Below are 15186 nucleotides of genomic sequence, written 5' to 3' on the forward strand. Positions count from 1 at the left end.
GCCAGTTGAATTGCAAAATAGTTGCTCCCTGCGCAAACCTCGATTTGGGACTCTCGTGTGATTCACCCAGCGCAACTGGATTGGCGCCGGGCATAATGCGTCTACAGAAACTGACTCAAATCATTTATTTTTCCTGAGCAGCTGTATATCCACCAAATAGTCTGCACAATGAGGCCTTTTTTTTAAATTTAGAGCATGCAATTCATTTTTTCCAGTTAAGGGGCAATTTAGTGCGGCCAACCTGCCCTGCACATCTTTTGGGTTGTGGGGGCGAAACCCACGCAAACAAGGGGAGAATGTGCAAACTCCACACGGACAGTGACCCAGAGCCGGGATCAAACTTGGGACCTTGGTGCCGTGAGACAGCAGTGCTAACCACTGCGCCACCATGCTGCTCCCACAGAATGAGGTCTTGTGGCAGAGTTGTAGTGTCCCTCCCTCTGCTCAAAAGCTTTTTGAGGCTTACTTCAGGAGGGTGTGTCCATAATGTGGTCAAAAAGCTGGATTATCAGCTTGTAAATCCTTCGAAAGTGCCTGATGGTAGGCGGTAAGAGCAGAAGAGTTTCCTGGTCACCTATATGGCAGAAGAAAATGGCAATAACTGCAATACTGTGCCAAGCATAATCACGGACTCGAAATCCTTGGTCACAATGCTGTCCTCGGGCATGTTACCTGGAGGAGCCAACAAAACAACATTAGAGAGGTGGTTTCCATCACTAGTCTCTGATTCTGAGTTACTTCAATTTGCTTTCTCAGTGCTTTTTCACTATAGTTTTGTATCCATGGTAACACTCCTCATTTAACTATCTTAAACGTACACGTTTATCTCAGAGTCTATTTTCAGAACCCAGTTCTACACGAAGACAGTTCATCACTGGTGCACCAGATGTCCTATCATTCTCTGTCTGCTTATTCTTCACACTCCGTACTGTCGCTCTGTAATTTTCTCCATTAGTTATTCCATGGTCATCCTTTCGGCCATCTCAAGGTATTAACAAAGAGAACATCTCCCATATTGTTTCTCTTGCAACATATTAACGATTCCACACTAAATTTATAAAGTTCCCACGAGGTTCTTTGAATCATCTGGGCATTTTTAAACGTTACTTTCTATTGGCCTGTAATTATGCTCCACCTAATGTGAAGGGCAGGTGTTGTGAGACTACCTCTTAAAGGTGCACTCAAACCTCGCATCAGTGCTCGGAAGCAGATCGGGACCAGACACACAACTTATGCTGCTGTTTCCATGTCAATGTGCATAAGAAACTGTCAAAGACATAATTTAACAGCATTTTAACTGTTAAGTGGTTTATGTACATATTCAAACTGTAGAACATTCACAAATATGAATGTTCATATCTATTTTCTATTTCCAATACAAATTTCTTCTTACACTTCGAGCACAATAAAAGTGAAAATTTAACACTATAAAAAACCGTTGACTTCTTATTTTAATTTAATCTATAATAGACATGATGGAAGAGATTGTTTTCAATTAGTTTCATTTATTCTTTTTTGAGGAGAACGAGTTGAGGTGGTGAGCTGGATTTGTGTTGCATGCTCTTGCTGTGGAAATTAGGTAAAATATAAAAATATCATTATGGTTTGGAATTCAAATCTTTACTGTGTCAAGGTGGTTGTTAACATTTTATGTTTTATTTTATCAGATAATAATTGATATGCGTAGAGTTTCCATACTTTAATATAGGCTATGCATATTGGCACCAGTTGACTATACTGTCTCATTTTGTTTTTTTCCCTGATTTAGATGAAATTGAACCTCACTCAAAAAAGAAAGGTGGGTAATATACCGAATCAAACTGTCCATGTGCACACACAACACAATTTACAAGGAATTAAAGAAGAATTGAAAAATATTGTCAAGCCTTGCCAGCTAAAACTAAGCACTTTGTCAGTGCAGCTGGCTTCCAGGCACATTAGCAATGCACTGCTCATTTGATATGTGGTCTTCATGGTGCACTTCAGATTTAAATGCCTATTGTTAGTAATAATTACTTTAACAGCCTCATGCATAATTTTAGTGCCTCAGCATCCAAAAGTACTGGCCACAACTTCACATTGTTTCAGTTCTTTCACTGGTGGCTGGTGTCGCTGGCTAGGCTAGCATTTGTTGCCCATCCCTAATTGCTCTTGAAGAAGTGGTGATGAACCACTTTCTTGAACCGTTGCAGTCTATGTGGTGCAGGTACACCCATAGTGCCGTTAGGGAGTTCCAGGTTTCTGTGCCAGCAACATTGAAGGGACGGTGATATAGTTCCAAGACAGGATGGTGTGTGGCTTGGAGGGGAGCTTGCAGACAGCAATGTTCCCAGGTATCTGCTGCCCTGTCCTTCTATGGGGTTATGTGCGTTAGCAGACTAGAAATATGACAATTAAGAGATACATCCATAGCGTGCATCAATATTAAAAGACAATTACCATGCATTTCCTTGACACTCAGTTATATCAATTAAGGCCATTTTGATAGGAGAATTTTAAGTCCCTTGATCCGGTTTTTGATCTTTGTTGGATGTGCTTTATCATAGCATATATGATAGCAGTGGGAGAGGCAGAAAACGAGAACCGTGCCAGGCGCCAAACATGTTTGCGATGCAACTGATCCACTCCTGTAGGTGAAATTGGGATCTCGCCTTGGCATGTGAAGAAACCAATTATCATCATTTAGGCCCGATTTCCATACAATCAATCATAGAATAGAATCATAGAATCCCTACAGTGAAGAATGAGGCTATTTGGCCCATCGAGTCTGCATCAACCTCTGAAAGTGCAGACCTTACACAGGCTCAATCCCCCACCCTATCCCCGCAATCGCACCTAGGGGCAATTTATCACGGCCAATCCACCTAACCTACACATCTTTGGACTGTGGGAGGAAACCAGAGAACCCGGAGGAAGCCGACACAGGAAGAATGTGCAAACTTCACACAGCCAGTCACCCGAGGGTGGAATCAAACTTGGGTCCCTGGCACTGGAAGGCAGCAGTGCTAACCAAAGTGCCACTGTGATTAATGAGAGCCACCCCATATCCAGTTGCCTCCCGTCATTCAGCGACCTCCCCAGCAAGTGGTCTCGCTTGTGCCGATTAGTACTCCTTTTCAAAAACGTGAACTTGGCTGAAGGGCTTCTGTGGGGAGCCGAGGAGGTAAGTAGTCATCTACTGCTGGCATGGGGTCGGAAAGGGATCGGGTAGGGGGGCATGTGTGTCTACTCACTTGTGCTGCCCGGTGTAGGTCATTGACCTTTTTCCTGCACTGGAGGCCGGTCCTCCTGGCCACACTCCTAGCGCTCATAGCTGCCACCTCATCCCAGACAGCACTGGCTGCCCTCTGGCTGACCCTGTGGGACGCTCGGGGGAACAGGACATCCCTCCTGGCATCCACTGCTTCAAGCAGCCTCCCAGACCTGTATCCCCGAATCTTGGGGACGGTCTCCCCGGCACCATTATTGCGAGCTGGCTGGGGTTGACTGGGCAAGTGCTGATTGACCTTCTTAGCGGCGGGTTAGCGAGCAGCTGGCGAGCCTTCATTTGTGGCGAGAAGCCTATGAAGCCTCATCAAAAGTGGACCAATTAATGTTGAATAGCATTGCTGGCCTTGGTAGGCCGAGTGCCAGGAAGCTCACGGCAGTTCCCGCTTGCCACCACTTCGAAATTTTTCCAGAGAACCGCGCCTGAAGTTTTGTAATATCATTTATGAATATGATTTATTTTCGAAGTTGTTTGCTTGGATGAGCTAGATAACTGTAAAAAAATAAATTTAGAATACCCAATTCTTTTTTTTCCAATTGCTGAGCAATTTAGCATGGCCAATCCACCTACCCTGCACATCGTTTTGGGTTGTGGTGGAGGAGACAAAGGGGTTGAATGTGTAAACTCCACACGGACAGTGACCCAGAGTCGGGATCGAACCCGGATCCTCGGCGCTGTGAGGCAGCAGGGCTAACTACTGCGCCACCGTGCCACCCTCGAGATAGAACATAGAACATAGAAAATACAGCACAGAACAGGCCCTTCGGCCCACGATGTTGTGCCGAACCTTTGTCCTAGATTAATCATAGATTATCATTGAATTTACAGTGCAGAAGGAGGCCATTCGGCCCTTTGAGTCTGCACCGGCTCTTGGAAAGAGCACCCTACCCAAACTCAACACATCCACCCAACACCAAGGGCAATTTGGACATTCAGGGCAATTTATCATTGGCCAATTCACCTAACCCGCACATCTTTGGACTGTGGGAGGAAACCGGAGCACCCGGAGGAAACCCACGCAGACACGGGGAGGACGTGCAGACTCCGCACAGACAATGACCCAAGCCGGAATCGAACCTGGGACCATGGAGCTGTGAAGCAATTGTGCTATCCACAATGCTACCGTGCTGCCCTTAAGAACAAATAAATCTACACTATATCATTTTACCGTAATCCATGTACCTATCCAATAGCTGCTTGAAGGTCCCTAATGTTTCTGACTCAACTACTTCCACAGGCAGTGCATTCCATGCCCCCACTACTCTCTGGGTAAAGAACCTACCTCTGATATCCCTCCTATATCTTCCACCTTTCACCTTAAATTTATGTCCCCTTGTAATGGTGTGTTCTACCCGGGGAAAAAGTCTCTGACTGTCTACTCTATCTATTCCCCTGATCATCTTATAAACCTCTATCAAGTCGCCCCTCATCCTTCTCCGCTCTAATGAGAAAAGGCCTAGCACCCTCAACCTTTCCTCGTAAGACCTACTCTCCATTCCAGGCAACATCCTGGTAAATCTTCTTTGCACCTTTTCCAGAGCTTCCACATCCTTCCTAAAATAAGGCGACCAGAACTGTACACAGTACTCCAAATGTGGCCTTACCAAATGAACGCGAGCACACCATAGGCCTTCTTCACAGCTCTATCCACTTGAGTGGCAACTTTCAAAGATGTATGAACATAGACCCCAAGATCTCTCTGCTCCTCCACATTGCCAAGAACTCTACCGTTAACCCTGTATTCCGCATTCATATTTGTCCTTCCAAAATGGACAACCTCACACTTTTCAGGGTTAAACTCCATCTGCCACTTCTCAGCCCAGCTCTGCATCCTATCTATGTCTCTTTGCAGCCGACAACAGCCCTCCTTACTATCCACAACTCCACCAATCTTTGTATCGTCTGCAAATTTACTGACCCACCCTTCAACTCCCTCATCCAAGTCATTAATGAAAATCACAAACAGCAGAGGACCCAGAACTGATCCCTGCGGTACGCCACTGGTAACTGGGATCCAGGCTGAATATTTGCCATCCACCACCACTCTCTGACTTCTATCGGTTAGCCAGTTTGTTATCCAACTGGCCAAATTTCCCACTATCCCATGCCTCCTTACTTTGTGCAGAAGCCTACCATGGGGAACTTTATCAAATGCCTTACTAAAATCCATGTACACTACATCCACTGCTTTACCTTCATCCACATGCTTCGTCACCTCCTCAAAGAATTCAATAAGATTTGTAAGGCAAGACCTACCCCTCACAAATCCGTGCTGACTATCCCTAATCAAGCAGTGTCTTTCCAGATGCTCAGAAATCCTATCCTTCAGTACCCTTTCCATTACTTTGCCTACCACCGAAGTAAGACTAACTGGCCTGTAATTCCCAGGGTTATCCCTAGTTCCTTTTTTGAACAGGGGCACGACATTCGCCACTTTCCAATCCCCTGGTACCACCCCTGTTGACAGTGAAGACGAAAAGATCATTGCCAACGGCTCTGCAATTTCATCTCTTGCTTCCCATAGAATCCTTGGATATATCCCGTCAGGCCCGGGGGACTTGTCTATCCTCAAGTTTTTCAAAATGCCCAACACATCTTCCTTCCTAACAAGTATTTCCTTGAGCTTACCAATCTGTTTCACACTGTCCCCTCCAACAATATCGCCCCTCTCATTTGTAAATACAGAAGAAAAGTACTCATTCAAGACCTCTCCTATCTCTTCAGACTCAATACACAATCTCCCGCTACTGTCCTTGATCGGACCTACCCTCGCTCTAGTCATTCTCATATTTCTCACATATGTGTAAAAGGCCTTGGGGTTTTCCTTGATCCTACCCGCCAAAGATTGTTCATGCCCTCTCTTAGCTCTCCTAATCCCTTTCTTCAGTTCCCTCCTGGCTATCTTGGTAAGTTAGGTAACTTAACCCTTATTTTTGATCTAAACAAAATAAAACAATTTAAAAACTGCATGGCTACATATTAACAACTGCCATTCAGTGTGACAGTAATGATTGGTTTCTGTGGCAAGCTACACACTAAATATGAGTTCCAATTAAAATTCAGTTCCAACAATTTTTATATTTGGCACTTAATATTTTGGCTCCAATTGTCATTTTGGATGGATCTGGGGTGCGCGTGACCAGCTTCTGTTCAGCTGAATAAGATCCATGAATATCTCTTTATTGTTGTGGCACTGGGCCTCCAGCCCTGATTCTGGAGAGCCGATTGTCAGATGGTCAGTTTCCAGCTTTGGCCTGCCCATCTGATGAAAATATCATAGAATTTACAGTGCAGAAGGAGGCCATTCAGCCCATCGAGTCTGCACCGGCTCTTGGAAAGAGCACCCTACCCAAGGTCAACACCTCCACCCTATCCCCATAACCCAGTAACCCCACCCAACACTAAGGGCAATTTATCACGGCCAATCCACCTAACCTGCACATCTTTGGACTGTGGGAGGAAACCGGAGCACCCGGAGGAAACCCACGCACACACGGGAAGAACGTGCAGACTCCATACAGACAGTGACCCAAGCCGGGAATCGAACCTGAGACCCTGGAGCTGTGAAGCAATTGTGCTAATCACCATGCTACCGTGCTGCCCCAGTTTTAATGCACTAGGTCCCCTTGTGGGATTACCAAGTGTTACACTAGTCAGCCTCCCTGGAGACCTCCCTGGGGGCAAATTTACCCCTAATCTCAATATCTGAATATTTCTAAAGCAGCTCACCACTAGCAACATAGCAAAACAGGCTGCTAGGATCTTTCTCTCAGTTTGGAGTGGCTCCGTTGGGAATCCAACAATACCCTAAAGACATATATTAGTAAACAACTAAACATAGTAAATAGAAGAACACCGCAAATGTAAGAAAACAGAAAGAGCCATTGCTTCAGGGAAAAGCCCAAATTGAGCTCAGATCTATATTATGAAACTCTCTTCGTGGAAGGAAGAATTTATTTTTTGCATTGAGGTAAATTTTATTGGGTGAGATTTTTGTGGCAACACAAAGTCTGATGATGGAACATAAGTCGTTGGTGTAGCCACACAGATGGGGAGGGGGCAGAGGGTGGCGAAAGTGAGAAAACAACATTATTGGGATCCGGAGGGAATGTTGAGGACTCACAGGGCAACTCTATTCCGTATACCACTGTTGGGTATGTCCTGTCCTACTGGCAGAGATGGTGATGGTGGTCACTAGGACATTGACTGGCCCCCATACGTTAGTAAAGAGGACTTGGCAGGGTCGACAGGGCTGAGTTTACATTGTTGTTTCCAGTGTCTAGGTCGATGCCAGGTGATTGTCCGGTTTAAACCCTTTTGAATTTTTAGTGGTTTGATGCAACTGAGTATTTTGCTGGGCCACTTCAGAGTCAACATGGATCTAGAGTCACATGTAGGCCAGACCAGGTAAGGATGGCAGGTTTTTACGCAATTGACAATGGTTTCATTGTCATATTTAGACTTTTAATTCAAATTCCACTATCTGCCATGGCGGGATTCGAACCCGGGTCTCCAGACGATTACCATGGGTCTCTGGATTATTAGTCCTGTGACAATACCACTACTCCATTGCCTTCCCTATCATGTGGTGCAAATCAAATTGACTAACGACTGCCATCTGTGATGCTAGGGACCTCAGGGGGAGGCCAAAATGATCATTGCTCAGCACTTTTGGCTGAAGATGGCTGCAAGTACTTCAGCCTTTTCTTTTGCAATGATGTGCTGGATCCTCATTGTTGAGGATGAGGATATTTGTCCTCCTCCAGTTAGCTGCTTAATCGTCCATTCATGACTAGATATGGCAGGACTGCAGAGCTTAGATCTGATTCATTTGTTGTGGGATCGCTTAGCTTTGTCTATCACTTGCTGCTTTCACTGTTTGGCATGTAAGTTGTCCTATGTTGATGCTTCACCAGGTTGACACCTCATTTTTAGGTATGCCTGGTGCTGCTCTGGGTATGCCCTCCTACACTCTTCATTGAACAAGGAGGGTTGGTCCCCTAGATTGATGGTAATGACAGAGTGAGGCATATCCGGGACATGAGGTTATAGATTGTGTTTGTATACAATTCTGCAGCTGCCAGTGGCCCACAATGCCTCATGGACGTCAAATTTGAGTTGCTCTGAATCTACTCCATTTAGCACAGTGTTAATGCCACACAACATCATGAAGGGTATCCTCAATGTGAAGACGAGACTTGTCTCCAGAAGGAGCGTGTGGTGGTCACTTTTACCATGGACAAATGCACCACCAACAGGTAGACTGGTGATGACAATGTCAAGTAGGTTTTTCCCTCTTGTTGGTTCCCTCATCACCAGTAAATGACACAATATAGCAGCTATGTTTGTTAGGTCTCAGCCAGCTAGGCTTGTAGTGGTGCTACCGAGCCAAACGTAGTGATGGACATGAAGTCCGACACCCAGAGTACATTTTGTGCCCTTGCCACCCTCGGTGCTTCTTCCAAGTGGTGTTCAACATTGTCATTGGTTTCCGTGGTCTCTCGAAATCCAGCATGATGTTACTTTCGGCTTGGTGAGTTTTCAGATGACTGAGGAACCCAACTCTGGTTCCATGTTTTTCCACTGTTGGGGAATGGAGGTCCCAGCCCCAGGTTGGCTTTTCTCTCCATCTTCTGCTACTACCGTTCTGCCTCGCTGTCAAGTCGCTGAGCCTCAAAGGGGGTTATGTCTTGATTGATCAGGTGGAGCCAAGCCGATAGTCCAGCAGTCTTCACTTCCCAGTCAGTGGTGTTGATGCTTCCAGGCTTTAAGGCAGGCTTGAGCATATCCTTAAAACCTTTCCTTTGACAGCACTTGGAGCATTGGTCAATGGAGAACTGGGAGAAGAGAACCTGCTGAGGGAGTTGTTTCCAGGCAACCAGACGCAGTGCCCTATCCAGTGGAGTTAGTTCGACAGAAGAAGAGATTTGATGGTGGTAGACACAGCTTTGTGGTCTTTGTCCCATTCGATGCCCAGGTTTCTGCCAAGTATTGCTGATGGAAACTCTTAAGTACCTTAATATGGCATCGATAGACCACCAGGTTTCACAACAGTAGATGAGGATAGTCAACACAATGGTCTTATAAACCAGAACCCTTGTTGACTTGCAAAAATTCCTTTTGTCAAAGAAGACAGGGCTGGCACAGTTGACTCGGTGCTGGACTTCCTTATCGATGGTAATCAACATAGAGGAGTGCTGATTCATCAGCTGAGGGAGGATGGTAGGTCCAAAAGAAGGTTGTCTTGCCCATATTTGAAGTTGGTGTCATAAGACTTAATGGAGTTCAGATTCAATGTTGAGGACTCCCAGAGCAACACCCTCCCAACTGTATATCAAAATTGGCAGCCCACCAGCCATATTTAAATAAATAACTAAGGGTCACTTGAGCTTGTTAACAAGCTAATTGACCCAGATAATATGTTGCTTGTTGTAAGGGTGTCTGACGTCTCATTAAGAAGCCAGGAGGCTTGTATGGTTGAGCATAAACTATTTATTGGTAACTCATAACGATATACAGAGTAAGGTACAGTCCTGCATGGGTGTTGGCTCCATGCTGGCTCCTTCCAGATTCTACTACATACAGCTTGCCATCGTGTGGTTCCCTATATCACTATGTGGGTTGTGCTGTTTCCCCAGTCCCATAGTCCCTTATAATTATACCGTCCATGCCACAATATTGTTGAGGTGATGCAGTGCAGTGTCAGTCTTCAGCCAATTTAATTCACTCCACGTGATATCAAGAAATGACTGAAGACACTGGATACTGCAAAGGCTATGGGCTCTGACAATATTCCATCAATAGTACTTACGACTCATGCTCCAGAACTTTCTGACCCCTGGCAAATCTGTTCCAGTACAGCTATAACACTGGCATCTACCCTACAATGTGAAAAATTACCTAGGTTTGTCCTGTACATAAAAAGCAGGGCAAATCCAACTGAGAAAATTACCGCTGATCCACCATCATCATCAGTAAATTGATGAACCTCCATCATTGAGGATGGGGATATTATATGTTGCTTGCTTAGTAATAACCTGCTTACTGACACTCAGTTTGGGCTCCACCACGGTCACTTAGCTCCGGACCTCATTACGACCCTAGCTCAAATATGGACAAAAGAGCTGAACTCCAGAGGTGAGGTGAGAGTGACTGCCCTTGACATCAAGGCAGCATTTGATCGAGTATGGCATCAGGGAGCCCTCGCAAAACTGGGAATCTCCCCACTGGTTGACATCATACCTATCACAAAAGAATATGGTTGTGGTGGTTGGAGGTCAATCATCTCAGTTCCGGCTTATCACGGCAGGAGTTCCTCAGGGTAGTGTCCTTGGCATAACCATCTTCAGCTGCTTCACATCAGTTCAGATGTGGGGGTGTTCACTGATGATTACATAGGGCGGGATTCTCCGACGCCCCGCCGGATCGGAGAATCGCTGGGGGGGCGGCGTGAATCCCGCCCCCGCCGGCTGTCGAATTCTCCGGCGCCGGAGATTTGGCGGGTGCGGGAATCGCGCCGCGCTGTTGGCGGGCTCCCCCTGGCGATTCTCCGGCCCGCAAAGGCCCGAAGTCCCGCCCATTCTATGCAGGTCCCGCCGGCGTAAATTGGAGTTGGTCCCTGACCGGCGGGACCTGGCGGCGCGGGCGGGCTCCGGGGTCCTCAGGGGGGAGCGCGGGCGATCTGGTCCCAGGGGGTGCCCCCACGGTGGCCTGGCCCGCGATCGGGGCCCACCGATCGGCGGGCGGGCCTGTGCCATGGAGGCAATCTATTCCTACGCGCCGGCTGTGTCAGCCTCCGTGATGGCCGCGTGTAGGTGAACCCCCCTGCGCATGCGCGGGGATGACGTCAGCAGCCGGCGGGGCGCCAACCACTCTGGGGCGGGCCTAGCCTCTAAAGGTGCGGAGGATTCCGCACCTTTGGGGCGGCCTGGCGCCGGAGTGGTTCGCGCCACTCCGTCCCGCCTGGACCCACCACCCCGCCAGGTATGGGAGGATCCCGCCCACAATGTTCAGCACCATCCGTACTCCTCAGCTACTGAAGGAGTACATGCCCAAAACCTGGACAACATCCAGGCTGGGGCTGACAAGTGGCTAGGGCAGCTCCAACAATATTCAAGAAGCTTGACACCATCCAAGACAAAGCAGCCTTCTTGATTGAAACTCCTCCCACAAATATTCACCCTCTCTACCACTGACGCACAGAATCAGCAGCATCTACAAGGTGCACTTCAAAAACACACCAAGGCCACTTAGGCCTTCCACACCTGCGACCACTACCATCCAGAAGGACAAGGGCAACAGATACATGGGAACACCACCACCTGGAAATTTCCCTCCAAGCCCCTCACCATCCTGTCTTGGAAATATATCGCCATCCCTTCACTGTCGCTGGATCAAAATCCTGGAACTCCCTCCCTACCAGCACTCTGGGTGCATCTACACCACGGTGACTGCTGCAATTCAAGGCGGCAGCTCACCACCATCTTTTCAAGGGCAATTAGGGATCGACAATAAATGATGGCCCAGCCAGTTATGTCCACATCCCGTAAATGGTTAAAATAGAAATCTCTGAACTGGTTCCAGTGCATTTACATCCTTCCTTAAATAAGGAGAACAAAAACATAGTACTCGAGATGTGGTCTCACCAAAGCACTGGATAGCTGAAGCATAACTTCCCTACTTTTGTCATCAATTCCCCTCGCAATAAACGATAACATTCTATTAGCTTTCCTAATTACTTACTGTTCCTGCATACCAGCCTTTTGTAATTCATGCACTAAGACCTCCTAATCCATTTGCATTTCCGAGCTCTGCAATCTCTCACAGTTTAGAAAGTATGCTTCGTTTTTATTTTTCCTGCCAAAATGGACGATTTCACATTTTACCACATTAGGCTCCACTTGCCAGGTCTTTGCCCATTCACTTCGCCTATTTAAATCTGTTGTAAATTGAGTTACACAGTTTTTATAGGTTGGATTTTATGGGACCCTATTCACCTGGCTAAAACATTGGGTGGGGAGGGCAGTCCACCCGGCTAAAATGTTGGGTGGGAGGCTATCCAGCCTGTGAACGACTGCCTGAAAGCCATTGAATGGCTGATTGGCTGTCAATAGACTGGAGGCAGGATTTGCACCCCTCAGAGACTGAAGTCCCACATCAGTAATGTGCTGGTCGATTAGAGGGCAGCTCCTCTCCAGTACTGTGTGAGGTAGACACTTCCAATACTGCACCCTGACGATCAGAAAGGAACTGTGCTGGATCACTTTGTTACTGTTTAGCAATCTCACTGGGTGCTAAACTAACAGGCCTCAAAAATGGGACTGGAGGTCAGGGTCAGGGGAACCTGGGGATGGTGTAAATTCTTGGCGGAAAGGAGTGGGGGTACCTTTGAAGGACCTAGAGCCTGCTAAGAAGTGCCAACCCCCCATTCCAGGCTGGCTGCTTGGCATGGACGTCTCTTGCTGCTGGTTAAATCGCAGTGGCGGCAGGATGAGGCACTTATTTGGCTCACTAGCAAATGCGGTGAAGGCAACTGTGGGCCGCTTGGCAGCAGGTAAGCTGTTTGCTGGATTTCAAATGCCCACCACCATCTCTCCCACCCCCTCACCTCTTTCAAACCCACTGGCAGGGGAATGTAAAACTAGCCTGCTGTTTCTTGTAATCCAAACAGTAATGATTTCCTTTGCTCCCTAGTTTTCTTGTGCCTTATTTATCTCAGAGGGAATATCCTGCTTCTGGGTTAAATAGTTACCCAAGAGGCAAAGATGGTTCTTTAAAAAATACCATTGAACCCTCTCATGATCTGCTACTTTACCCAATTGTGTTTATTTGCATATGCTTAATTATAAAACATCATTGTTGTATGTAACTGACACTTACCTGTTTTCTTTTTATTTAACCCATCGTAGAAGCTCTTCACCCCCCAGCTAAACGAAAAGGTTAGTATTTTCAGTAACAATATTTTATCATGTCAGTATAAGGTTCACACTCGCCTGATGAAGGAGCTGCGCTCCAAAAGCTAGTGATTCCAAGCAAACCTGTTGGACTTTAACATGGTGTTGTAAGACATCTTACTGTGCCCACCCCAGTCCAACGCTGGCATCTCCCACATCAGTACAAAGTTCACTATCCTGTTAGATTTATCATTTGCATATGAAAAGGATCTGCCACAATTTTAGAAGCCCCCGCGATACTGGATAATGGTCTGATGCAATATCAGATCAGACACATGTTGACTGTCATTTAGCTGCAGAGCATTGGTCCATGAAATTGTCATTTATGGAGTTTGTCTGATTGTTAAAGCAGAAGCAGTGAGGTCTGATTGCTACCCTTGGTGTCAATTCCCTGATAACTGGGAGTAACTAACTCTGGCCTGAGGCTGTACAGTAAAGGTTTAACATCAGAAGCACCTGATACTGTTGTAACTATGATGCAATATCACATGAGTAACAGAGGTCTGGTGAAAAGGGGAAGTACAACTGTGGGTAAAGTTACTGAGATGTACATAATAATAATATAATCTTTATTATAGGGAGCTGTAAATAAATAATAAAGGTTCTGCTAACTGCAGTCTGAATTAGCTTCCTTCGGGAAGAAACAGTCAAACCCTAAAGAACACCATTTAGACTTTGCACACATGACAAAACATGGTGGCAGTGGACAGCGAGCTAAAAACTTAATAAAACTCCAAGAGAAGACGACAGATCTGCAGATCCATGCAAGAAAGATTAAAAGAAAACTGATCAAAGACTCGCTTGAAAAACTCAGAGCATCATGAGTGCAGCAGATGCAGGCTCAGACACAGACCCAGAGTCCGAACAGCACTGAGCTACTGAAGTTGCTCACAGAACCAGAGCTGAGAGCAAGCATGGAGCCTACACTGGTACTCCTACAACCATTGCAAAGGACTGAAGGCTTGCAACAGGCTCAACACTGGGACAATTGGAGAAAGCTCTTCCAGATAGCAAAGAGCTTCAGGTTTGCACGAGCAAAACTTAATAATTGGAAACAAAAACTGAGGGATATGCATACATGAATTCGGTCATTAATGTTCTGACCAGGCTAGCAGAGAATTAATACGCAATTGTATTGTAGTTTGGATCCTAGATGAAACTCAGATCTCTTACAAACAAGAGATCTAACTCTTACTAAAGCAGTACAAAATGCACGGCAGACTGAGTTCAGAAAGCAAAATTGAGCAGTTGGTCATGGAGAAAGTGACATCCTTTGGGAATGCATGAGTGAGGCCATTTAAAATGGCAGAGAGAAAAGAGAAAGTGAATGAAAGCAGAAGCCCATGAAATTGGGAAAAAGCGTGCCAACCACCATCTTGAAATGCCCTCAATGTGGCAGGAAAACCCTGCACAAAAGGGAAGTATTTCCAGCAGGGGGAGCAGAGTGCTACAACTGTGGAAAGTTAGGAAATTCTACAATTGTCTTCTAATCTAAAACATAAAAAGCCTGCAAGAAAAAAAGGAAAAATAACAAGGCTAAACCAAATACAGGAAATGGAAAAGCCACAGAGAAAAATCAAACAATTTTCTTTGGAAGTTAATGAATCAGAAAATAAATACTGGAGCATTGAACTAGAAGTTGAAGGACAGTCCATAGGGTTCGAATTAGAAATGGGTGCAGGTGTTTCAGACTTAACTGATGAAGTAAAGTGACTGAAATGCATCACACTACAGCCATCCTCCATTGCAAGGTGCAGGAGGGATTACATGAACATTCACAGGTCAACACTTGGCAAGACTAAGATAAAAGGATAAAGAAATCATTGCACCTCTGTATGTCATACAGAACCAAGAGTCATCATTTTGAAGCAATAAAGCATGCTTACAATTGTGGCTGACCTACAAGATTGATTAAATTCCTGATGAGTGTCCCAACATTGTATTCAGGAGTGAATTCCCAACAAT

General features: G+C 46.0%; 1 protein-coding gene across 1 annotated transcript in view; it reads left to right on the forward strand.

Annotated features, from left to right (window-relative positions):
- Positions 1 to 14045, forward strand: part of LOC140411474 (triadin-like) — a 134015-nt gene extending 119970 nt beyond the window's left edge. Inside the window, exons 6-8 of the mRNA XM_072500571.1 lie at positions 1769 to 1798; positions 13177 to 13206; positions 13849 to 14045. Of these exons, the coding sequence (XP_072356672.1) occupies positions 1769 to 1798; positions 13177 to 13206; positions 13849 to 14045 (257 nt within the window). The remainder of the gene's footprint in view (positions 1 to 1768; positions 1799 to 13176; positions 13207 to 13848) is intronic.
- Positions 14046 to 15186: the final 1141 nt, after the last annotated feature.

This window comes from Scyliorhinus torazame, chromosome 4, assembly GCF_047496885.1.
Source record: "Scyliorhinus torazame isolate Kashiwa2021f chromosome 4, sScyTor2.1, whole genome shotgun sequence".
NCBI lineage: Eukaryota > Metazoa > Chordata > Chondrichthyes > Carcharhiniformes > Scyliorhinidae > Scyliorhinus > Scyliorhinus torazame.